The sequence below is a fragment of the Rosa chinensis genome, chromosome 5 (assembly GCF_002994745.2).
Source record: "Rosa chinensis cultivar Old Blush chromosome 5, RchiOBHm-V2, whole genome shotgun sequence".
Lineage (NCBI taxonomy): Eukaryota > Viridiplantae > Streptophyta > Magnoliopsida > Rosales > Rosaceae > Rosa > Rosa chinensis.
In genome coordinates this window covers 35,821,163-35,847,156 of record NC_037092.1, presented here as the reverse complement: position 1 = coordinate 35,847,156, position 25,994 = coordinate 35,821,163, and the positions used below count along the sequence as shown (strand labels likewise).

Genomic DNA, 25,994 nt, shown 5'->3' with positions numbered 1-25,994 from the left:
ATAGAAACTTAAAAACCCAACAATCAAATTTCCAATATGTGATCTAAAAATGAGTCTCAAAATGAATAAAAGACCTCTTAGTAGAATGACCCTCCCTCTCTCTCTCTCTCTCGCTCCCCCTCCCTCTCCCTCCGCGCCCCCCCCCCCCCCCCCTAATAGCATAAGTGTTATTCTTAAGAGTTGATTCAAAGAAGTTCATTTGCCGAAATGAAATTATTTTGAGTGGAGTTTTCATTGGCATCACCGCTTTTTTTTTTTTTCGTTTTTTATTTCCTCCCTATTGTTTTTGTGTTCATGATTCTTCAGGATAATAGTTATGGAGTTTTCATTGGCATCACCGCCTTTTTTTTTTCGTTTTTTATTTCCTCCCTATTGTTTTTGTGTTCATGATTCTTCAGGATAATAGTTACGGCGGTAAAAATCAGGGTGAATTGAGAAAATAGTACATATGGGAATAGCTACACTTAACAGTTAACAATACTTGATCACAAATTATAAAAATGGGTCAAGCCCAACTGATTATGTGGAACTAAATTTCATGGGCCGACCAACGTGCAAACGCAATTCACGGATGCCGGTCCATATCCTTCTCTTGAAAGTAGAAAAAGGGGGGTTGAAGAGAGAGAAAGCAAACCGTCGACTTTAACAAAAGACTTGAGAGTGTTGGAGGTCTCAAATCTCAGTCCCATCGCCGCCGCAGAAAGAGAGAGAGAGAGAAAATGTCGGGTGTCACAAACCAGGAGGAGGACAAGAAGCCCGCCGACCAGGGCGCTCACATCAACCTCAAAGTCAAGAGCCAGGTCCCTCTCTCTCTCTCTCTCTCTCTCTCTCTCTCAGGTTTAGGTTTTGCTCCTCCAAAATTTTGTAATTTTGGATTTTTTATATTTTTTTTATTATCAATTTCAGTATATATTAGTTCGTGTTGTGATTTTCTTGTTTTCAAACAGTTTTTACTTTCTGATGCTGTGTGTTGTTGGTTTTTTAGAAATTGTTTTCCCATTTGAACTGATTTGATCTTTCTTAACATTTGGGAGAATGTAGTCATGACTGCAAGAGGGTTTGAGGGTTTACGTTTGTATATCACAAGTTTGTTGATGAAAGATGTTGTAATGAACTTTGTATGTGAATTTATCTCTGGTTGACCTGCTAGTTTGGTTGTGTATTTTGTAGGATGGGAATGAGGTGTTTTTCCGGATTAAGCGAAACACCCAATTGAAGAAGCTTATGAATGCTTACTGTGATCGGCAGTCGGTGGATTTCAACGCCATTGCATTCTTGTTCGATGGCCGTCGTCTCAGGGCCGAGCAGACTCCAGATGAGGTCTCTTTAGCCATCTAACTATTTGTGTTTGTGCAGATTTTGCTGTTTGGTTTTTGAATTTTGACCCGGTGTTGTTTTGTTGCAGTTGGAGATGGAAGATGGGGATGAAATCGATGCGATGCTGCACCAAACTGGAGGCGCTCTTGTCTAGTCAAATGATGTTGTAAGGTTACTTAGTAGTAGTTAAGTACATATAGACTTTGTCTATCTGGAATCCATGTCTAAAAGGATAATCTACTATGTTGCTATTATCTAAACTTATTGCTAGTTGTTGATTGTCAAGACCTGACAATTGTATGTGTATGAAATATGCTTGATGTGGTTTGGAAGTAAGAGAACTGTTTTTTTTGCGGTGACGTCTTTTTTTGCATCTTATTTTTTTTAATCTTTACATTATGTCTGGCTGTTGTGATTTGCTGTTGAAAATGAGGTCAGAGTTTGATCATCCTAATAGATGCATAGCTAAGATGGCTGGGCAACAAATACTTGGCTGTTAGTTTGTTGTTTCCTTTGAGTATTTAGGAAATAACCTGCTTTATCTAGTCTCATGATTCCGGCCCTCCCTCTTTTTCTATGATTGGTATTTAAGATGTAACCTGCTATTGTCTAGTCTCCTGTTTAGACAAAAAAACAAAGTCTCATGTTTTCCCTTGTCTTCCCTGTGTTTTTCTCTCTGGGGTGTAGCTTACATCTTTCACATGCATCTATGTGTTGCTTGCACCCCTCTAGTTGTCGCCAGGATCGGTTAAATTTGACTCTTTTATTTCTTCTCTGAACTTGGTGAAAAAACTGTTTCACCTTTCAATCTTGGTGATTGTTGGGAAATCTTTTGCATCCTTTACTCTTATCCTGATATTTGGGCTAACACCTACTGCTATTGTGTTGAAATCTTGTTATTCTGTGGTTTTAATTGATGGTTTTTCCGTCTTTGCTTTCTGGAGTGGACTCGTTTTGTGTTCACTTGATGATTGAAACAGTCACATTTTCAACACTGCTTTAATCTTTCTTGTATCTACTACTTTTGTTCGGAAGCTGTCTGCTCTCATTATACTCACATCTGTAATTTTATTCCTGCATCAGATGCAAATGTGTTGCTCCGATTATTTGAAAATGTCTTTTGTATTTCAGTAAAATATGAATAGAAGCCCTTTTAATGAGCAATACCAATATGCACTGCATGAATTACTGCAGAAATAGTCCAGTATGACTCATAAGCGATGAAGGTAGATCACACCTTTAAAACACCCTAACTGCAAGTTATTCTATATTGGAGATGTTGGCCTGTTGTAGACCAGGGGACTTAAGGTGAAGCATGTAAGGTCTTTTGCACAACAGATGGTACTGCCACCATTTATATAACCCCTTGACCTTTCCCAAAGTTGGTAATTTCTAAAGTGAATTGGACTAGATTCGCACCATTTTTCGAATACTTGATGGAGTTAAAAAGGATGTTTGCCGCGCTAATTGTTTCTAGTCACCATAATCACCCTAGCTTGAAGTTGGAATTGCAAATTTAGGGTGACAATTGACAATTTAAAGGAGTATTCTAGTTTATTAGCACTGTGTTAGGTCCAGACTAGTTAAACTGTAGTTAATCTAAAGATTTTTGTTTTATCCTCGATATAATTATATCCTCTTCCTCACCCATTTTCCTCACTGATTCTCTGCCTCCCATACTCTGCTTTTTCTGCATAATTCTTCATTCCAATGAACACAATGAATATGCTACAACCAGTAAACCCAGTGATGATAAAGATGGGAAAAGTCAGAATTCAGTGGAGTTCTATTAGAAATTAAGAGGTTGTCGAATATTGAATTTGCAATTAGTCATGGCGAGGTTATTTCCAATAGGATTTCTCAAGTTATGTTTATTGTGTCGTAAAAGAACACAGCTTGATGACCAAAGTTGTATTGATTGCGTATGCGCTCAAGAAACTTGAAGTGGAGCACGAGGTCACCCTATTCTTTCAGTGTTTAACAATGTGATGGAACCGAGTTATTGACGTAAGGGTTAATGACGTAAAAATGAATTTTATCCTTTTGTTTATCTTGTAGCATGTACAGCTGTACTATCATGCTCAACAATATTCATAAAATATTCATAATGAGAATTAACCGTCAGGACTGTTCTATGTAATATGGTTGCTTTGCGCAACAATGAATCTTCAATGGGATATATGGGTCACCCATGGCTCTGGATTTGCGTTGTTTGGGATGCGTTTTATTCTTCCTTGGTTAGTGGTTTGCTCAATGACCGATTTTAGGGGATTGCGACGGTTGCCAGTGAATGAGAAGGTGCCGTGGGTCTTGGTGATGGCGAGTTCGCGACAACAACTAAACTAGGGTTCTTTAGTGGGTTAGGGCAATTTGGATTTGCTACATTGAATTGGGTTAGGGTTCGGGTCTTTTTGTGACTGATCCTTAGAATCAAGTAATCTAATGGTTAGAGTTCTTAGTTTTATTTTGCCTATTTAATGGACTCTAACCATTAGATTACTTGATTCTTAGTTTTTTCACTTGTACAATAGTTAAGTTCTATAGGCAATTGAGATTGCTATACAGAGAATTATGTTAATAAGGTATTAGTCATTTTGATAGGCTCGTTTGTTAGAATAAAAGAGCTAAACTTGTTTGCAATAAGTTGTCAGTTTTATTTGTTATGGAGCAAAGACTTAATCCAAGACAGAAATTGATATATGTATGGTGCAAACGATGATAAAGAATAAAATTATCTGCTTCTAAAAAAAAAAAATTTGCTTCCACTTGACTAATGAGGTTTGGTATCATCATTTGTGAAGGCAGCAACAATATTAATATTTGTATACCTAAATATATTTTGGCTTAGAAATTCTCACGGCCTTTTGTGAAAGCTGTGAGTGAGTGAACATGAAGGTGGCTTCTCAGAGTAATTATGGAAGCTTATTTCTTTTGTTCATGATCTAGCTCATTTAGGACAAAACATGCCGCCGCACCAAAGCTTCATGTTGTGCAAATTTGTCATCTTGGTAAATTGTTGTCATTAGATGACTTTTTTTTTTTTCCTCGATAGATTGTCATTAGATGACTTGGTTCTCACTTTCTCCTCTTAGTTTTGACAACGATATTATATATCTTGGGTAGGCTTTGATCAGTTACAGAAACAGCAACAATAGACACATTTTTTTTATCTTCACAAGAACGGCTCACTGAAGTTAAGCTTTAAGCCTTTAATTTCTGCGTTGGCTTCTTGTTGTCAAGTCTTCCATCTTTTTTTGATCCGCCAAGCTTTCTGCCTTTCCCCCTTTGTTTATTTTGTTAACAATAAGAAACGTTTCTGTAGAGAAAGCTTCCTTTTATAGCCGACACATGAGCTAATGAAAGTTGATATCTCAATTGGAATTCAAAATCAAATTAATTGATTGGATCCCTATTTCAAGCAGGATATGAACAAGATGACTGTCCTCTTCCTCAAGGTTACTCCATCTTTTTATTTGATCTCTTTTGTAATTTATTTATTTATTTTTTATTTTTTAGAGTAAAGCAAGGATTCCATTTTGCCAAAGAAACTCATTAGCAACAATCATGCTATTTAGAAGCTTTGTGCTTCTTTAAATGCTCCCAACTTCCTGCCTGGGATATTTATCCCTTTTTTTTTTTTTTTTAATCAGAGGGTTTCCTTGGCCGCGTTCCTTAGCATTCACTTTTTGCCATCAACAATGGGGGAGAAGGTCTTCACAAGGTTGGCTGCCTCCCTGGTTATCTCGGAAAAGGGGAGGACGTCGTTTGGTATGGTAGGTGGCTATAATACCCCGAAAATTCGTTATTAATTTCTTGAAATTTCCTGGAATTAATAAAGTGTTCATTAGTAGGATTTCGTGGTTCGAGTGTGGAGCGAAAGTGTTTCGGACGAATAATTACTCGAAACATTTTATTTTCAAGGAGTCAAAGGGTTGACTCTTTACTAGTTGAGTTTTTCCAAAAACTTTCTTCATGAAAGTCGTAGAACGCGTCGATACGAGTTCGTGGACATGCGGAACTCGAAAATCGGAGTTAGTATGAAGAAGTTATGGTCATCGGAAAAAGTTTCCAATTTTGGATGAATAGAAAAATTTGAAAAAAATATCAGAAAACCCTAACTTTCCAAAAACGTAAACTCAATCCAATTTTTCTCTCTCTACAGCCCACCGACCCGTTTTCTTCTTTCAGCCATATCTTCGTCGTCCGTCCACCAATCTAGCTGCCACCGGTCCCATTCGAGCCGCCTTTTCATCCTCTTCAAGTTTGTGGTGGTGGTACGTGATGAATCGCTGCCTGGATGACGCAGCAACAATGGCGGCGCGTTTTCCGTCCATAGTGATATCTCCATCCTCCAGCCACCTATGGCGGCGTCACTGGTAATTTCTTGAAGCCCAGGAGACGCTGAGCATTCTTTCCAAATGGTTTGAACTGATTTGCAGCGAGGACGAAGAATCGATCAAAAGTCTAATTTCGGGTTTTTCCGATTTCTTGAAGTTTCGAGATAAATTCTGGCCAAATAGCTTAGATTCTGACTTTGTGCTAGTTGTGAAAGTTGTTGTATATGTTGAGATGAACATTTTGGCACAGGTTTCATGACTCAATTTGGGGGTTGCCGGCGGCGGGTTCGGACTTTTTTGGGTGTCTGTTTCCATGGTTGTCATCTACTCGTCGATACGAGCATATTGATATATTATGAGTTATGTTGTGATCATTTGAAGCATGCTAGGTTTTCCGTAATTTTGATTATCTCGGTTTTCGATCCGTGAGGATCCGACTGTTGGATCGACTTGTCTTTCGACATATTGATTGTAGAAGTGTTCTAAAGACCTTGGGAGCTCTCAGAGGAAGTTCTGTCTCGATTGACAAAATCTTTGGGTTTTGGTTCAAGTGCTCGGTTTGAACCGTAATCACTTTCGTTTTAATCGTGTACTAAGTTGAGACCTTATTTTACTTGACTAAGAGAGTTCTGTACTTTATCTCGACTGTAGGAGAAGACGCAGCTGGATTTAGAAGTGAGTAATCTCACAAGGTTCGTAACTTGATCGTCTATGGTTCATAGGTAAGTTAAAATGAGATTTTAATTATAAAAAATGATTTCCTCGAGTTTTGCGATTGTAGACTATAGTTGGTATTAGTGTCATTCCTGAGTGAATGACTATATATATATATATATATATATATATATATATATATAAATTGGTGGATTGGTTGTGATGCAAGCAATAATTGTGAGTGAGTTCATATTATTGTTTTGGGGGATGACGTTTTGGAAAACAATATGTTGTGGTGAATGGTATTTTCTATTGTTTTGAAAAGTGTTTGAAGATTTAGGAGTCACAAGTTATGATTTCTCATTTTTGGAGATTTGAGTAACATTTTGGGTCTAGTACGACTCGTTTAAATGTTTTGATGTAAGAGTCAGGTTGGCCTGAGGATCCGGGTTGCAGGTTGTAACCTCAGTGCAGGAACATCGGGATACCAAGCCTTTGGTTGGGTGATTGGTTGCAATTTAGTTAGAGCTCTAGTCTGTCTGCCAATGACTTGTCATGGGGCATAACTTTGTGTTATGGCACTTGTGGGTATATGTTTTTAAACGAGAGTTTCTGGGTGAGTACTTTCTTTTATTGTCCAGGTTGGACTGGAGTTTCATATTGAATTGTTGGGTTAACGATTTATATGATTTTACACTGAGTTGACTTTTATTGTCCTGGTTGGACCAGATTTTCATGCTGATTTGTTAGGTTAACATTTTATATGATTTTGTCATGGTGTGAATTGTATTGATTTTTAAGGAAAATAATATTGGGTTTTTAAGGAATCTTGGTGTGAGTTATTTTCTTTGAGTATGTTGAAAGGTTTTCCTCGTTATTAGTGTGAGTTGTGTGGTTTTGTATTTGAGTTTACTCATACAAGCTTTCAAAATCTTACTGGGTTTGTTGTGTGGCAACCCGGGGCACAATTCTATGGTGTAGGGGTTAATCCTATAGGTCAGGGTAATCGCAGGTAAAGTTGAGTTCTAGTAGTAGCTGTACGGGTATGAAGCTATTTTTGTGGCTTTACTGTTGTTAAGACTTCTGCTATGTAGTGAGCTCTGAGGAGCATTTACTTATTATTTTGTTATGCAACTTATTTCGTAAACTTATGTGATATATGACTCTAGTGATTGAGTCTGTATTGACATGTGTGAACTCAGTTTATTTTGTTGCCTAGTTTAAATGGAAAAAAAAATCCTAAGCATTTGGGCGATTTGTTGAGTTATCGCGTTTCAGATTCAAATTTCTTTTATTTAAAATTTGGGGCATGACAGTGGCTCTACCATATCGATCCATTTCTATGTTGTGGGTCGACTGCTATAGGGTTGAAAGAAAGTGGATCCACGAGCTTTCATGGGGACGATGTTTGAGGTTTGGGGCTTACAGAACCAGCTGTTGATTAAGGCTTAGGTGGATTATTTTATTCTCACACAAGGGAGGTGAAGCAGTCAAAAATTTTGGGTGGGTTGTGATTTTTCAGGAAAGTTATGCTGGCGCTGGAGGAGTACGATGGTTTGACTGAGGTTGATAGGGTTTCGATCATAAGAATTCCGGTGTGGGTTGAGATCTTGGGCTTATCGTCGACGTTGTTCACGGCAGGGCTAATATGATGATTGGTTATACTCTTAGATTGTTACTAGGTTTGGATTAGTTGGCAATCCGAAATGGGACGGTGTCGCTTGTACGGATCTGGCATTGTATTTCAAAACTGGTCAAGCAAGCTTACTTATTTGAGTTTGCCTTAAGTGAGGAGGCGGCGGTGAAATTCAAATATGAGAACATGTTTGGCTACTACAAGGTTTGCAGGTTGTTGGTGCATCTACTTGCTAGCTGTGTAGGGTCGCCAGAGGTGGAGATAAGAGGTAGAAACCCTAACCCTAATTCTGGTTTTAGGGTTTCCGGTGGTTCTGTGATGGCTGTAGATGGCGCAGGGCCTAGTTCTTGAGGGCAGAGGGTTGTGAATGTGACAATGTTTGCAGCTAAGGCTTATGCTATGAATTTGTTCACAACGGTACCTATGCCGCGCAGCTTCACGGTCCCAGGTGTATCTGTGCAATTGTTGGCCAAGTAGCTGGATAGGTTCAAGCCTAAGCAAGTGGAGGTGGTTTCTTCTCCACCGCATATGGAAATAGGTAGTCTGGAGACTGCTTGGATTACAGGGATTAAGAGGACTGCGTCAATGGAATTGGTGCCTTACTGTAAGAAGACCAAGTGTATTGATGATGCTGTGATCGTTCCAGTGGAGCTGGATTTTGAACCGGTTTTGTCTCTCCCGATAGAGAATGATGGTGAAAGTTTCTCCGACTAAGAAAGCTAGGGTTGGTCGACCTTTGAGCAGTAAGTAAAAGGGACAAAAAAAAAAAGTAGTTGGAAGGGCATAAATCTCCTTCTAAAGATTTTTTTTTCATTTATTTTTATAATTCAAAGACATAAATATAAAATGACCATATTATCCCTCAGATTTGGATGGAAAATGTTGAATTTGACGGATGATGCAAATCAGTAGTTTTCACGAAGTTCAGGGGGTTAATTTTCGCAATTACAAGTTGGGGGTGTGAATTGACAATTATTGTCATGTTTAGTGTGTATTTTGGCAATTATGCCTATTATATATCTACATTATTATTAAGAGAAAAGAGCTTGCTCTTCAAAACTGAAATTTTTACCAATTTAACCCCTTATATATTGAAAAACTATGAAAATATAATTAATCAATATGGATAATATAGTAAATTGAAAAATAGAAAATAAAAGAAATAATAGAAAACGTGGTATAGTTGTATCAAAATGTTCCCTATTATCTTTAACTTCTCTCTACACGCATAATGGGTGGGCTTTTTAACTTCTCTCCATACGCATAGTGGGTAGACTCAGCTAGTATATATTTAGGGCTAAATATTGTTTAGTACCCTGTGATATGGGTCAAACATCGATTCAGTCCCTCGACTTTCAATTTCATCAAAAACACCCCCACAATATTATCTTCTCGTCCAATAGGTCATTCTGTCGGGATTCCGTCAATTTCAGACGTTAAATGGGGCCCACATGGAAGTGAAATTCCTAAAATGACCCCCTGGCTCTTCATTGTCAGTTCTGCCCTTCTCTTTCTTCTTCCTCTCTCCACTTCTGCAAAAACAATTTCTTCTCTCTCTTCTAACATTGACGGAGCTCAACTTCCCGTTTCGATCAGAGACTTCAGTCTCGCATGTGCTTTACTCTCCTCCTCTCAATCCTCAACCCACGAGCTTCTCTCATATATCCCTTTCCTAGTCTAAAACCCACTTTAAATGTCAGATTTCCTTTACAAGTTTAAATTTCCCGTTATTTTCAGCCTCATATATCTCCCAATTTCGTAAAGCCTGTTCATTTATAGCTTTCCATTTATGGGTTTCACCGTTTCCCTCAAAACCCATTTTCTCTGTTTTCATAATGTCTATTTTGATTTTCCCCTAAAGCTGTTTCTGGGTTATGGGCTTTTTGTATTTTCCAATTTTTGTGGTTATTTTTGCATGAAAGAAAAGAGTGTATTCCAGAAGAAACGCTCTCTGTTTCTGCTTTATGGGTTGAATCTCATCCAAACCCAGATTCGATTTCAACTTTGATTTCCTTTTTCTTTTGCAGGGGTCGACACAGTGAAGCCAGAGGCCGGAGCCCACAAGCTGACGGTGGTCGGGAAAGTGGACCCTTCAAAGCTCGGGGAACAACTCGCCGGAAAGCTGAAGAAGAAGGTGGACCTCATCTCGCCGCAGTCCAAGAAAGAGAAAGACGACAACAACAACAAGAAGCAGCTTGAGAAAGCAGCAAACGACGACAAAAAACCCAAAGAGGTGAGAAAGCCAAAAAAATATTTACTGGTCCCTGCTAACATGCGCTTGTCTTATTGTGCACAACGTACCTACCTCACTCAAAATTGATGGAGGTTAGATCTGAGGGTGTACATGTGCGGTGCGACAAGCTTCCGTCGCCGAGGCTCCCGTCACCCAAGCTTCCGTCACCGAGGCTACCGTCGCCCAAGCTTCTGTCACAGGTGATTCAGCTTCCCAAGATTCCGGCGCAGGTGATCCCGTCGTCGGAGATTGCAAGGACGCGTTTGTAGGTGTGGTTCATACGGCTGTGCTCAAGCTTGTTTGTTTGGACTTGTTAGGTTCATTTGCAGGTGTGGAATTCACTTTGTTGATGAAATTTAAACTTTGCAATTGTGAGGAATCCAATTTTGAATGCTTCCAGCTCTGAGAACTCGGAGCTTACAGAGTAGAGAGAGAGAGAGAGAGAGAGAGAGAGAGAGAGAGAGAGAGAGAGAGAGAGAGAGAGAGAGAGAGAGAGAGAGAGAGAGAGAGAGAGAGAGAGAATTGGGAGGGAATTAATTATTAAAGAGTCAGGGTCATTTTGGGAATTTCACTTCCATGTGGACCCCACTTAACGTCTGAAATTGATGGAATCCTGACGGATGGATCTATTGGACGAGAAGATGATATTACCGGGGCATTTTTGATGAAATTAAAAGTCGAGGGACTGAATCGATGTTGGACCCATACCACAGGGTACTAAACCATATTTAGCCCATATATTTATCATGTATAATTCAAATACAATAACTAGTTTATTGTGAGTCGAACGCACGATCTCTCAATGATAAAGTGGAGACTTATGTCATTTAACTAAATAGTACATATTATATATATATATATATAAATTTCTTTTTGTATTTATAAATTTTTTTAGTAATTCAAAACATTTTTGACCATTCAAACACATTCAAAGTAAAATAAAACAATTACTATCAAGTTACGAGAAATTATGAGGTTGTTCCCAACCACAAGTACTTATAAGGAATATAATTTCAAATTCTAATATCCCCACCAACTTCTTTGTAAACCAGCATGTATATATAGATTCAATTCCATATCAGGAGCTATAATTATGCCAGATAAATTTTCTTATTTCCGGTCAAAATATATATATTTTTGAGAGAAATTTCCGGTAAAATATTAATTACAGCAGGATTTCCAAATCTTGTCCAACGACGACTCTTGTTAAAGTCAGACCAATCAAATCGAGTCACACACTTTGACCTCACGTGTTCCCGACCTCACCGAATCATTACGAATTATAAATAGGCATGGTGCGAGGGATGTGAGAAAAGAGAGACTAATACTATGGAGGAGGACAAGAAGCAAGGTATTATCCTCCACAAATGGTGTGTTCTACTCTCCATATTTGCTCTCTTTCCATTGTCTCAGTCCTTCGACTACAGCGAAGCTCTCTCCAAGAGTCTCCTCTACTTTGAATCTCAGCGCTCCGGTCGCTTACCTTACAACCAGAGGGCCATTTGGCGTGGCCATTCCGGCCTCAACGATGGCCTAGAACAAGGAGTCAGTCCCTTATTTCATTTCCAACATTACCCCATATTCACCAAAGTGATTCGTCAATCATATGAATGGTTAGTTATTTGTTTGATTTGATCTAATTTCAGGTGGACTTGGTGGGAGGTTACTATGATGCTGGTGATAATGTGAAATTTGGTTTGCCAATGGCGTTTACTATAACGATGCTTTCTTGGGGTGTCATTGAATACGGCAAAGAAATAACGGATTCCGGCGAGTACAGCCATGCCCTTGAATCCATTAAATGGGGGACAGACTATTTCATAAAAGCTCATACTCATCCAAATGTTTTGTGGGCGGAGGTAATACATTGCCGGAAAGCTTCTCTTGTCGGACTGACATTTTGGTGGCTTTTGTTTAAATATGTGGTACATTATCACAGTTATGTTTTGCTGTGGTATGACATGTTTGATTGGTCTGGCAGCCAGATAAGATTTATGTTCTCTGACCAAGGTGTATGATACGTTAAGTTAATTCTGTCTGAAATGTGGTACAGGTTCACAGTAGTCTAGTAACGGTTGAGTTCTATTAGTTGAGTAATTCCTTTGAGTTATATGATTTTAATCACTGGTGTCTGATTTAGTAAAATTCATAGTGTTTGGGATGTGTCTCACTCGCGGTTTCTTTAGTTTAGGTGGGTGATGGATTCACGGATCACTACTGTTGGCAAAGACCAGAAGACATGACAACGTCTCGTCAATCCTACAAAGTCGATGAAAAAAACCCCGGATCAGATGTTGCCGGGGAGACAGCCGCGGCAATGGCAGCAGCTGCCATTGTGTTTAGGAAAACAAACCCACATTACTCAGGCCTCCTTTTAGACCATGCAAAACAGGTAACTTACTCAATGAGAAGTTGTCATGTATAGAAATATATAAGGTTGGTATACTGGTTACCAAAGTATAATAGTTCGGGTCAATATATACTTAATTAGACATAAATTTGCTTATATGATAAATAAATTTGGAATCGGTTTGTTGTTGGCAGTTGTTTGAGTTTGGTGACAAATATAGAGGGAAGTATGATGAGAGCATTAAGGTGGTTAAAGGCCACTATACATCTTGGAGTGGATACATGGATGAGTTGCTCTGGGCAGCTATGTGGTTGTACAAGGCTACAAACAATGAAGATTATTTGAACTATGTTTTGAACAATGCTCAAGCTTTTGGAGGCACCACTTGGTCCATCACAGAGTTTAGCTGGGATGTTAAGTATGCTGGTGTTCAAATCATTGCTTCAATGGTAAATAAACTCAACCTCGACCACTAGCATATTATGTCATCAATAAAGCCTAAAATGATTTGATTCTCAATTTCTCATTGTGTATCACATCACTAACAAAGACGAGAGTGCAGTCACTCGTAATAATAATAAAGTGTAATTTAATTCAAGAATACGTTTCATATTGTCATTGACAATTTTATATTGGACTGAATACAATCTATCCCACACGACTAATTCTTATTTATATATGTCCGCCAACAATCACTTTTAATTGCTTAGCATTTTATCTTAATACATGTAGCCATGTAGGTTCGAGATATGTTTTATAAAATGCCTGAAATAGGTTTAGGTAAATAGCTGCTTCTGTTTTGTTTCCTGACGGGATAAAAAATTATTGTATCTAGCTGCTATTGGGTTGGTACTCTCTAATCTTTTGTTAAAATTGTATTGGTTTTACTTAATACCTTAACCTTCATGTGCGTGTATTCGTTTTACTTAATACCTTAACCTTCATTTACGTTTTCTTTTTCCAGTTGCTTAAGGAAGCAAAGCACAAGCAGCACGAGCACATACTGAAACAATACCTATCAAAAGCAGAATACTACATGTGTGCTTGCCTTGGCAAGAACAACAAGACCAACGTGCAACGGACCCCAGGAGGCCTACTGTACATCCGCCAATGGAACAACATGCAATACGTTTCAAATGCTGCATTTCTCCTCACAGTTTACTTTGATCATCTCCAGGCCACTCATCAGAATCTAAACTGCGACAAAGGTCAGGTTGGCCCTGAAGAAATGTTAGCTTTTGCCAAGTCACAGGTTGATTACATTTTGGGGTCTAATCCAATGGCCATGAGCTACTTGGTCGGGTACGGTCAAAACTACCCTCTGAGGCTGCACCACAGAGGAGCATCCATTGATTCGTATAAGAGGAACAAGGGATTTATTGGGTGCACGCAGGGGTATGATAACTGGTATGGGAGGAAGGATCCGAACCCAAATGTGGTTGTCGGAGCCTTAGTCGGTGGCCCGAACAGGGATGATGGATTCCGGGATGAGAGGTGGAATTACATGCAGACGGAGGCATGTACTTACAATACCGCAACATTGGTTGGGGTTTTTGCCAAGTTGCATAGATTAGAAGGTGATGGTGATCTGTCTCTTCATCAATCTCTATTAGCTTCTAGCTAGTATAGGACATGCAAATATACAGAACTAACCCAATGTAAAGTCATTCATATACATTGCAAAGAAAAATCTACAAAGGGGGGTGATGAATAAAGGAAGTTCAATTATATGACATAATTATATGTAACTTCTTTCTGTCAAAGGTACAGCCCTCCATATTTTTTTTTTTGGGTGAAAGGTACAGCGCTCCATATGATCAGCTCATTGGCTTCATTCTCAAAAACAAAGCCGAAAAGTGTCATTGAAAAAAAAAACACAAAAACAAAGAGGCCTCAAATTTGCAAAGGAGTAACATTTACCAAACGGTTGACTATCTATTAATTAAGAATTCTTGACAGTTGCCAAGTTTCAAGACGGTCATAGAGTCGAAATAAATCAAATTAGTTAAGTAAAAAATAACAAAAACTATCAATTAAGTTGGATTGTTCAATAAGAGAAATGAGATTTGAGTATTTTGAAGCTGATCGAAGAGGGTTTAGTTGTAGATCAGTGTCTCCCCATTCCAATCCCATGCTCTACATTTTTTGGTTTTTTTAAGGTATACGGATTCAAGGACCACAGATGCATGTCTATTAGACATAGAGTTGGCCTTATATTGTGCAAATTAGTAGTGAATCATGTGGGTCACGATGTTGAAGGGCATGTTGATCATGGTTAGGTGATAAGGACTGAAAAAATAAGCATGGCCCGTAAATCAACATTGCATTGATATTGATTTAGCTTAATCACTTATTTGATGTTAGATTTTATATATATTTTTTTCATATATATATAAACACAACTCATATATAACTAGTATATTGTGAATTCAACTTACGACTTCCCACTTATAAATTGGAGATCTATCACATCAGACCAAATGATATTGGGCATGATGTTAAATTTTAAGTTTTTAACTCAAAAGACATTGATGTATTTAGCAGTATACCACCTATTTATAAATTTTTTTTTTTATGTTGGATGTTCTAATCCTCAATCTTCTCTCTCACTTCTAACAACTAAAATTACGTATGCAACCAATTCCTCAATCTGCCCTCTCACTTCTAACTACTATAATGACATATGCAACCAATTCCCATGTAAACAATGGTCAATTCGTAACCAGAGCTACAACATGTTTTTGATACCATACAAATATTGTCAATTCGTAACCGTACAATATGGTCAGTTGACTCAGTTCCCATATTCTTTTCCATCAGGGCCAACAGCATTTTATCGAAGGCCTAGTCATTCATATTTTTGTGTCCGGTAATTCTTACCCAGAAGCTGATTAGAAAGGATACCTACTCTGGTATAATATCGGACGACAACAAACATGGTCTGAAGAATTACTACTTGTCAATGAACCGTGGCCTATTTGTTCCTTCAAATTCAACATAACATCAAGGATTAATGAGTTGGAAATTTTTAAAAAAAAAAATTTAACTCCAAAGACCTCAATCCAATCACTGATCGACCACCCATTGCTAAATATATATCTTGTCTTTTATTGTGAGGTCTTCCGCCATCCTCACACAATTTATATTTTCTTTTGTTGTGAGGTCTTTCAATCCACAGTTCCACACACAATCGAAGTTGAAGGGACCTCGTTAGTGGGCACCCCTATCATGAGCTTCCAGGCTGGAACAAGGATATACTCGAAATCAAAATTATTCTGTTCAAAGTTCTAACAAATAGGAACGAACACACTAGAGATTGTATGAGAAGAGTAGTGCATACTGACCTTCATATAACCAGAATACTACAGAAGGACGTTTATTTCTAATTGACGGCCTTGATCGTCTTCAACACATATTACACGAGGGTTTTCCTTATTCCTCAGAGAATTAAAGCAAGTTTAATTGAAAAGATCACCCACTTCTCTGTTGTGTAACACGGATCCGTGTAACACATATACATTACATATATAGTTTCAGTGACATCCAAATCGGACAATAAGTAAATCTCTCTTTGACGGAAATTACATAATTATAAGATTCTGAGAAGAATATGTGTCTCGACTTCGGTAGTATAATCACTCTAGCTGATTACATGGGCAAGTAATTATTGTCTTAATCATGATCTGGCCTCCTACGGTAGTCAGGCCCCGGTTCATGCTGCTTGTACCTTTCCTTGACGGACTCAATTTTGGCGTCGCCTACAGTATCCTCCTCAATGCCATCATAAGTCTTCTCAAAGGTCTGATTGGCCACGCCTTGCTCGGCTTCCTTCAGCTTCTCCTCTGCAACTCTCTTGAACTCTTCTGCTGTCGATGGCGCTCTAGTCATCTCCTGCTCCCCCTGGCCATGGCTGCCACTATAACATCTCCCAAACTTCACACCAAAAATAGCAAAAATATATTGGTTAATTATACATGGTTTATAACGAAATAAGAGATTGGGAAAGGTTATCAGTTCCGCCAGTAGTCGCAGCAGAAGGAGAAGTGACTGACCTGGTTAGGAGGACTACATGATGATGATGACGATGACGGTGGTGATGTTAAGGACCTGAAAAGCAAGGATCTTGAGGATGATGAGAGGGGAAGAAGATGGCTTCTCATGACTACGTTGAATTTGAAGACTCAGACTATTCTACTGTAGTTTGATCTGATCTTATCTGATCAGATTGCCGAAATACAGAAATTTAAAGGACTTTGGTAGCAGCCAAGGTAGGACTGGCAGTAATGACTGACTAACTAGCTAGCTATAGCTACTACCAACAGACAAAGTGATAGAGCTAAAATGATGCCGTACACGTGTCTGATCTCGCGGGTGGGTACTACACGGACGTGGACCTCTCTGCATTTGCCATTTCATCCTGGACATGCTATGCGTTTCAACTTTTCTCTTTGGGGACTGTCCCAAGTGAATCCTTTCGGTTTTCGGAAGGTGATCCAGATAGCATTAGCTCACTGGTTCTTAGAACAAGTTCATCTTTGGGTCACCGGATTACTTATTATTCATTATTTTTATGTGTATTTTCACCTTCTAGATCACGAGCACAGTGTATTTCGTGTCTTGGTTTACCTTGGGTCACCATGTTAACCTGTACAGTGTATTTCGTGCCCTGGATCACCAATACAGTGTATTTCATGACCTAGAGAGTGGAAATAAACACACAAAATCAGTAAATAGTAGGTAATCCGGTGACCCAATGGGTAAACTTGCTCTTATTGGACTGAGAGTAGGAGACGAAAAGCGTGACAAATTTGTCACTACAAATGACTCAAAGGACTGAAAGGAGCAAGGAATGGTTGCACATGAGAGTGCAATGAGAAGATTATTCGTTATTTCGGTAATGGAGGGTCTTATACAAACACTAATGGTGTTTGTTAGTCATTCTCCACTCTTAATAAAGGGTGGCCAAAAGGAATGGTGTTTGTTAGTCATTCTCCACTCTTAATTTTTTATTATATTTTCTTTGTCTAACTTGAATTGGCTTGATTCTTTAAGAAAATTCGTTAAATATATGATTATTTTTGTACTGTTATTGAAAAGAACAAAGTATATGTAGCCAACCACTTTAATGTATAAAAACAATTGGGGTAATTCCCGCATACCCAAAAATTCTTGGTATTTTTCCCAACTGCCCAACACTTTGGTATTTCACTATTGATGAAAGACAAAGACTAACAGGGATAGTTTTAACAAACAAATGCCATCTGTATCCTATGTTGACCTTAGATTCTTCTACCGTTCTATTCAGTCAAAAGGAAACAATAAAAAACATTAAAACAAAAACAAGACTAGCCTTCAACATGCCACATTTCGCCTAACGACTTCCTGTCTAAACGGCTACTCACAGGGCGGAATCACTGCTGCTTGTCCTAATTTTTCTGTTTTAAAACTGATTCTTTTGGCTGAACAGTAAAGCTTTAGAACTTTAGCTTTCCATGGGATGCATGCATTCGAATGTTCAAACTTTGACATAGTAAACTTATGCATGATAAAGATGATTACAAAATGTAAAGATAATGACATAGACATTTTATAAATTAAAGAAGTGGGTGAACATCCATCTGAATTTATTTATTCAAATATACATATAAAACTTTAAACAATCAGAGCCTCATTCTCAGGTAAACAGCAAACGCTGTTTAGCTATCCATAAGAATGAGAACAGTTACTTACTTGTAATGGAAGCACACTACTTCACACCTAAATAGGAAAGGAAGCACACTGCTATTCTATTTTTATTTTCAGAGAGGTTTTTCTGATCTCCACTTCCAATGCCTTCTAAGAGAAGCTGAAGCTCCATATATAGGGAGCGGAACTCAAACTAGAATTCAAATTACAAAAATGTACAGGACAACTCCGTGACTTCTGCTTTTCGTAGTGCTCCTGCTGGTGGAGGTCGGTCAGGGAAAAGCAAAAGGAAAAAGTGAAATGTTTTTCACTTAACCTTTTCTTTTTGAAAAGGAAAAAGCAAAAGTAGCTTTAGAAAAGTCTAAAGTTATACAGTTGCTATTTTGGTGCTGATTCTTCACCTGTAGCTTCACATGTTCTCGTCCGTTTCAGAATGGTGGCCAAAGACAAAGGAGTTGTTGTCTGCCTGGGCCATACGAGTTGTTGTTGCATTATCCTCGACGTCTGTATCAACATACATCTTGTAGTGGTTGTCATTTTCAAGCTTTTCCACCCAACGCATGCATGCCATTGTCGAGTCTATCTCTTTTCTGGTTAGAGATAGGAATATATCGCTGCTGACTACGTCAGGATGATCGTAAGCAGTGATAATTGTCTTTTCTCCTGCTGCCAGGAATGTGTTGTTGATGTCTTCAGAGATGATCTTTTTGATGTAGTCAAGAGCCATGGCCTTCATCCAGGGAATGCTAGAATTCGGTTGGCCGTTGTATGCTACACAGGCTGGTTGAAGATATCTTCTTTGAATAATTCTCACATAATGATACGGAGGAATATATTCAACTTCACCATCTGTCTTCTGGATTCATTCAGGAGGTGTGGATCTGAACTTCAGACGAAGCATACAGTTGTCTTTTCTGATGTTCTTGACCGTGTTGACAATAATAGGCGGCAAGCCTCTCAGATCATCATTAGTTTTAGTCCATAAATTATGGACAAAACCATTTTCAACAAGCCATAGCTTGTGTTCTTGAGGATGTTCACTCTGAACATTTACCAGGTATCTTCCAACATATGGTCCTGAGACAATAAAGAGGGTTGGAGGAACTAGGTTTTCAGGATTGTGCCTTCCTATCAGATTATGGAATTCATACCAGTCTGATTCATTGAGTGCTATGATAGGGACCCTAGCACTTTCTGGACTTTCAAGGAAGGATAGTTTCTCTTTCCTTACAGCACTCTGCTGTGTATGAAGCTCTTCACCTTGTGGTCTACCATTCTCGTAGAGTTCTTCAGCTAATGCAAACAGAGCTGGGAACATTAATCCACTGCTTCTTTCTTGAAAGGCAAATAAGAGATTGTCCAGGATTGCCTTCTGGTGATACGCTAGTCTCCTGCCAGTTCTGAACACAGGAGTATCAAAAGTTCTTAATTCGTAATTAAAAACATTTATAACTCCACTAGGAGTTGGTCTGCTTTTTGGCAAAGCAGCAGCCGTCAACGGTCTTGATGTGCCTTTACCGTCTGCCGTTTGAGACGGGCTAGCCAATCCTTTACCCTGGGATTGATCAGTTGAGGCCAAGCCTTTTGAGCTTAGCAGAAACCTTTTAAGGATCTTCTCCTTGGTTTCTTTTGGATCTTCTTCAGATTCCTGTTCTTTCCCAGTCCTTCTGCTTCTGGGATTACGACCTTCGTCGTCTTCTCTTTGGCTGAACATTGCCAGTTCTCTGGTCAATGCGTCTGGAAGATAGTTCTTGTTTCCTGCAATTAATTCAACAGTATAATCATATTGGTTAAGAAACAATTGCCAATTGGCTAATCTTCCTCTATCAGCAGCTTTGTCAAGTTTAAAATTTTTAAAATTCTTTACTCTAGCACAATCGGTGCGGACAGTAAAGGTTTTTCCCAGATAAGCTGGAGAATTTAAAATCGTTTTCTTGACAGCTAAAATTTCTTTTTCCCCTGTGGGATAATTCAGTTCTGCAGGGCTGAACTTGCCACTACAAAATTTGCAGATCTTTTCAATGTTAGTTCCAGGCGCTCTCGCCAGAACAACACCGGACCAGTAATTATCACTCGCATCTGTCTGGAGGATAATTTCGTCATTCTCTTCTGGTTGTTGAAGAGGAGGGAGGTTCTTGCAGAGGTCTTTTATCTGCTTCACGATCTTTTCATCATCTTCTGTGAAGTTCCATTTTCTTTTGGAACTTGTCTTGGGAGATAACATTGCTGTTAACCCTGAGATTCTAGGGATGAAATCTCTCCCATAATTTATGACACCAAGGAATCTCTCTAGACTCTTAGCATCAGGAATTTTGTCTGGGAACTTCCAGATCTTTTCAAGGATGTGAGGTTGGAGCTTTATGACTCCATTCTTGATGTTTATTCCTAGGAAATCAACTTCATCGAGGATAAAGAAGATTTTCTTCTCACCTAGGATAATTCCATGCTGGACTATCAGCTTTGTTACCTCGTGGAGGTGCTTCATGTGTTCTTCTCTGTTTTTGGAGAAGACCAGGATGTCATCTATGTAGACGACGCAGAACTCCGCTACATGCTTGAAGATGTTGTCCATCTTTCTTTGAAAGATTGAGGGAGCTTGCTTGAGACCAAAAGGCATTACTAGCCACTCGTAATGACCTTGTGGTGTTCCAAATGCAGTGAGAGGTATACTCTCAGGATGCATCTTGACCTGCCAGAAACCCGACTTTGCATCGAATTTCGAAAAGACTTTAGCTCCTCTGAGCTGGTTGATCAGGACTCTGACTTGAGCGATCTGATATCCGTCTTTGACAGTCTTCTTATTGACATCTCTATAGTCAATAACCATTCTAGCTTTTCCTCTTAGATTCTCTGCATGATTTCTCACGTAGAATGCTGGAGCATGATGAGGGCTAGTGGAAGGTTGAATTAATCTCTTCTTCAGGAGATGTTCAATATCACTTCTGAATTCTTTCTGATCTTCCTCTTTGTACTGAGGAATGGCTTTGACATGGCAGATAACATTCATGTCATGCAATCTCAATTCACAGACCACTGGGTCTTTTTCCCAAAACTTCTGAGGATTTGTATCCACATTCTGCTCGAGTAGTTTCTTGATTTTGTCAAGAGTGGGAGTTTGTTGAGACTCAAGCTTGTTCTGAAAGTGCTTGAGGTTGTGCTCGTGGATGAAACTATCTTCTTCATCTTCACTAGCTTCTTCTTCATCTTCTGAAGATTCTTCAACAAGCAGTTCTTCTTGTTGTTTGATTTGGAGTATGGGTTGAAATTTGGGTTTGTAGGGGGTAAGATCACCACTATTCTGTTGCGATCTCTGATACTGAGTAGTAAAACCGGGACCGACGACACTGAATGCATGTGTGAGGCGGTCAGCCCAGAACACCCGTTCTCCTTTTCTGAAGCCCATCGCTTCTTCATCCTGAATGAATCGTTGTTGGAGAATAAAATCATTGCCCAACAAGAAATCAGATCCTTGGCCTTCAGATTGCCAAACATTCTGGATGATAAATGTTCCTCCACCAATGGTGATATGAACATTTTTTGCTACCTTCTTCATGGTGAGATGGCTTCCATCAAATGTAACACCAGTAGCTGACTTTTTCTTGTCTTCGTTCCAGAGTTCTTCTGGAATTGCAAATCTCTTTGCAACAGTAAAGCCTGATCCATTATCTACAAAAGCATGCAGATGATATTTCTTGTGATCAGGGAACTTGAGTCCGATCTCTATGTAGTTGCTGTATCTACTTGTAGAGACGACTTTCGATTGGTGAGGCTCATTTTTTTGAGCTTGTTCCGTTGGAATGAATGGTTTACATTCTTCTGGAACATTTTCCTGAGTGGGTGATTTGTCATCATCATCCCAGTCTGTAGGAGTTATCTTCTTGCTGTCTGGATTACTAAACCAGGGGGGAGGATCATATCTGACTTTGTAATCAAACTTGCCGGAAGGTTGGCCAAGTAGATCCCATGTACCAGTATCCGCAGCTATCTCTTGTCTTTCTAAGAGATGAACATTTTCTGGTATTTCAACCAGTTCAATATCTTCATCGATTGTTTCTTCACCGATGATTTCTTCCTTTATTTCTGAGGAAGATGGTTGTTCCATAGTCGTTTCTTGGACTACAGTTGTTGCAACATTCTTTGTTTGTTCCATGGTTTCCTGGAACAGAGTTTCGACTTCTTTCGCTTTCTTCTCAGCGAAATACTCTTCATATTCTTGCTCAACCCATTGGCTGACAAGACCATTCTTGGTTTTTCTTCTTGCTTCAGCTATGAAGCATTCTTTGTGATACGTCTTTTTAGACTCTTCACAGAACATAGGGAGACCATTCTTCTCGTGACATAAGCAGTAGTCACAGACGAATGAACCAGGGTTCACCTGATAAGAAGACATGAAGGATTCTGTCTTGCTTTCTTCCCAGTTTTTGACTTTCAAAACGTTCATGTGTCTGGATTCGAAGTACTCTACTTCAGAATCTATCTCAGACTCTTCTGATGAACTTTCTTCTTCTTCAGACCAGGCAGAATAGACTGACCTGTCGTCATCTTCATCATCAGAATAGGCTATTTCGTAGCCTTTCATGTTTGCTACCTCTACTATTTGCTCATATTCTTCAAAGAGAGCTTTAGTAGATCTGTTACCCTTTTCCGGGCATTCATTGGCATAGTGCCCTTCAGCTTTACACAACCAACATCTGCAAGCTTTCTTGCTAGGTTGTTTATGCTGCTGAGTATTCTTCTTTTCTTGAAGAATTTCTTTTTTGGATCTTCATCCTGTTGCTTTTTGTAATTGGAGCTCTTCTTGAATCTCCAATTCTTTCTCTGATTACTCTTTTTGAATTTTTTAGAGTAATATTTTTCTTTTTTCTTCTTTCTGTGGAATTTGGATTCATGACATCCCCAGTTTGTGGGCATATCCAGTATTCCGTAACAGAAATTTTCAACTCCTTTGAGTTGCTTCTTGGCCATCTTAGCTCTAAGATTGGCTTTGCATTGCTCCTTCAGTAGTTGCCGGATTCTGTCGGCAATTCCTCCAACTGAAAATCTTTCAATTGGTTTTTCAGCTATGCTTTCTCTCACAGCTGTTCTCCATGGTTCAGGGAGCTTTCTGTGCAACAGATTAACTAGATCAGTATTCTCTAGTTCACCAATTGTACAGTAATATTCCTGAAATTCATTCAGGTATTCCTCGAAATATCTCATGTCACAGATTTTGAGAGCATAGATATTCGACTTTGCCGTTTCTTTGGCTTTCTCACTCAGATTTGAGAGATCTCCACAGAATTGATCGTACAGGGGTACTGCAAAATCATACGGAGACTTTGAATTTTTTATCTCTTCAAGCCAGTCTCTTCCTCTGGTGGTTTCCTTGAAAGATAGGTAATACTTTTTTGCTACTCCGGTGAGAGTAGTTTCATAGTACACCTGCAAATCTGGTGCTTCAAATTTTCCAAGGGTGAGTGCAGAGGCCATCATCAGGCTATCCACCCATTGGTCAATGGTTTTTCTTTTGTCTAGACTCTTGTCTAGATTCAACCAGATGCCATAGTTCGTGATCGGAACTCTTGGCAGATTGTCCTCGGGGACGAATCTTTGAGAATTTCTTTCTCCTTTTTTACCCGTGGGGGCTTTCTGAACTGGGAGTTTCATTTCCCTTGTTTCTTTTTTTATGAAAGTTCTGGAGCTTCCTCCTTCTTCCATTTCAACATCTTGATAAGGAAAGACTTTTCTTGTCTTTCTGCATTTGAACTCTTTCATTTCCTCGATTAGTTTTTCTAATCTTTCAGGACTTTCACAATTCTCAGCTTCTTTGTAAAGATCATAGAGCTTCTCAGCTCTGAGCATATGGACTAGTCTGCATAGATCAGCTTCCAGATCTTCTTCTGATATTGGTTCTTCAATAGTGGGTTTTGTACCACTGACACCGGCTTCTCTGGTGCTGTAGCTTCTTCTCAGAAGATTGCTGTTTATCCTGATGTTTTCAGGACAGACATCACTTTTCCTGTGATCTTCAAAGTTGAGGCTGATTTCTCCAGTGCGTCTACTCTCGTAGATCTTTGCTTTTGCTCTTTCCGGCAGCTTTTTTGGACCGGACAATTTCCATTCAAGAGGAAAAGTTACTTCATTCCAAGCAACCTTGTGAATCTGTTGTGAATGGTTTTTCTGGCTGGTGAGGAATCCAGTAGTGAGACCAGGGATGTTGGAGATCCTTGTCTTTGGTTCTACTGTGGTGCTCATCAGTTTATAGTACACTCTGTATACTATTGCCAATTCTTGCATTTCTTCTTTCATTGAGATCCCGTCTGTCTTGACTCTCAGTCTGAGGCAGTGGGCTGCATCTTTCAAGCTGGTTGAAAAGTTGGGGAAGCAGTTGAAATATGCTACTTGGTTGCATAGTGATGCTTCTAGAGTTCCCAACAGACTAGCTTGGAAGTCTGTCAATCTGTTGTCTTGCAGGACACATAGGACTGAACAGTTGATGCCTTCTCTTGCCAACAGTTTTATGCCGACTTGGACTGCTCCAATGTGCATAAATTGATACTGCTTTGCTTGTGCTCTGGCAACTTCAGCAGGGGTGATCATCAAGAGATCTGTTTCTCCTGTTGTTGAGGGGGTTGTGAATTCAAGTATTTTGAAATGATGGCTGTCCATCAGGTCAAATGTTCCCCGTCGGTAGATCTGTTTGAAATCTAGCTTTGGAATTGAGGAGTTTTTTACCTCGTGCTCGATTTCATTGTATTCAAATTCTTCAGAATTTAGGAGTTGAACTCCTTTCTTTTTTCCAAAGATGCTTAACATCTTCATTTCTCTTTTTTCTGTATTTCCCGGGTTTTCATACCGGATACTAGACTGACTAGTAGATGGTTCCAGAAAAATCATGTTAGGAACACGATTTGAGTCTGGTTTCTCTAATGGTTTGAATCCATTAGTCTTCTTTTTTACTGTAGGCAATTTCTTGTCCTTCAGTATCGTTTCCAGCGTTTTTTGCTGTTCTTTGATTTTTCTACTGACACTTGTCAGTCTTTCTTCTTCCGTTTTTGGAAGATCTTTGATATAATCCAGTTTGTTTTCCAATCTTTCTAATTGGTGGATTATAGCAGGTATTGTTTCTAGTGTCGACTGACATCTAGATATTTCTAGTAACATCTTCTGATATTTCTCATCAGAAGCTTTTAGTAGAGAATTTATCTTCTCTAGTAACAATTCGGACATTGTCCCCATTAAGGAGGGGTTCTCCTTTGAGCCTTTTACAAGCTCTGATACCAGTGAGGTGCGGATCTAACCAATGCTCAAATAATTCAGAGGTTTTTGTTCCTCTTCCAGAACATATAGGAGATTTTCTATCTCTTCTTCTATTTTATAGATTCTAGTCTGAAGTCTATAAATAATATCCCAGTAATTGGGAGACTCTCTATCAAGGTTGTCTCGATAGGTTTTTAGTTTTCTCAGTTTTTCTCTCTCTTTCTGCAGTTCTTTAGTAGTATGTTTGCATATAGCAACAAGCTCAAGTCTGTCTACAATTGAAATTATGAATAGTAATTTGTACTGTTTACCTTTCGAATTAGAGGATGACTGTCAGCTTCATACATATATTCAAATGAAACAAACTCTGATGGGCCCACCACGTTTCTAAAACAACATATATAAATTTATGAAAGAGACATATGCAGATGCAGACTCTAACAGACCAAAACAACAAAGGGGTACTAATGGTAGAGATTTTGAAAAGACGGGTAGGTAGGAAAGAAAGTGAGAAAAAGTTGTGTAAAAGGGAACAAAAATAAT

At 39.0% G+C, this 25,994-nt stretch overlaps 3 protein-coding genes across 3 annotated transcripts; 2 read left to right on the top strand and 1 right to left on the bottom strand.

The window, feature by feature from the left end:
- The first annotated feature begins 611 nt into the window (after positions 1-611).
- On the top strand, positions 612-1,677 carry LOC112166276 (small ubiquitin-related modifier 1). Its single transcript, XM_024303078.2, has 3 exons — positions 612-800; positions 1,171-1,320; positions 1,406-1,677. Exons 1-3 carry the CDS (start codon positions 720-722, stop codon positions 1,469-1,471), a joined length of 297 nt encoding a protein of 98 aa, XP_024158846.1. The 5' UTR covers positions 612-719; the 3' UTR covers positions 1,472-1,677.
- A 9,829-nt stretch (positions 1,678-11,506) lies between these two features.
- LOC112203723 (endoglucanase 11) lies at positions 11,507-14,237 on the top strand. The gene is made up of 5 exons (XM_024344648.2): positions 11,507-11,722; positions 11,824-12,036; positions 12,369-12,569; positions 12,722-12,976; positions 13,492-14,237. Exons 1-5 carry the CDS (start codon positions 11,507-11,509, stop codon positions 14,149-14,151), a joined length of 1,545 nt encoding a protein of 514 aa, XP_024200416.1. The 3' UTR covers positions 14,152-14,237.
- Positions 14,238-15,857: 1,620 nt separating this feature from the next.
- On the bottom strand, positions 15,858-16,811 carry LOC112165841. The gene is made up of 2 exons (XM_024302524.2): positions 16,580-16,811; positions 15,858-16,460 (listed from the first exon to the last, which is right to left on the bottom strand). Exons 1-2 carry the CDS (start codon positions 16,685-16,687, stop codon positions 16,200-16,202), a joined length of 369 nt encoding a protein of 122 aa, XP_024158292.1. The 5' UTR covers positions 16,688-16,811; the 3' UTR covers positions 15,858-16,199.
- Between the last annotated feature and the right edge of the window lie 9,183 nt (positions 16,812-25,994).

Excerpts from the sequence above, each read along its gene's own strand:
- LOC112165841 (XM_024302524.2), bottom strand. The coding sequence starts at position 16,687 with ATGAGAAGCCATCTTCTTCCCCTCTCATCATCCTCAAGATCCTTGCTT. Across the intron at positions 16,461-16,579 it reads CATGTAGTCCTCCTAACCAG|TTTGGGAGATGTTATAGTGG; the intron begins GTCAGTCACTTC and ends TTTGGTGTGAAG.
- LOC112203723 (XM_024344648.2), top strand. The coding sequence starts at position 11,507 with ATGGAGGAGGACAAGAAGCAAGGTATTATCCTCCACAAATGGTGTGTT. Across the intron at positions 11,723-11,823 it reads ACGATGGCCTAGAACAAGGA|GTGGACTTGGTGGGAGGTTA; the intron begins GTCAGTCCCTTA and ends ATCTAATTTCAG. Across the intron at positions 12,037-12,368 it reads CAAATGTTTTGTGGGCGGAG|GTGGGTGATGGATTCACGGA; the intron begins GTAATACATTGC and ends TCTTTAGTTTAG.
- LOC112166276 (XM_024303078.2), top strand. The coding sequence starts at position 720 with ATGTCGGGTGTCACAAACCAGGAGGAGGACAAGAAGCCCGCCGACCAG. Across the intron at positions 801-1,170 it reads ACCTCAAAGTCAAGAGCCAG|GATGGGAATGAGGTGTTTTT; the intron begins GTCCCTCTCTCT and ends TGTATTTTGTAG. Across the intron at positions 1,321-1,405 it reads CCGAGCAGACTCCAGATGAG|TTGGAGATGGAAGATGGGGA; the intron begins GTCTCTTTAGCC and ends GTTTTGTTGCAG.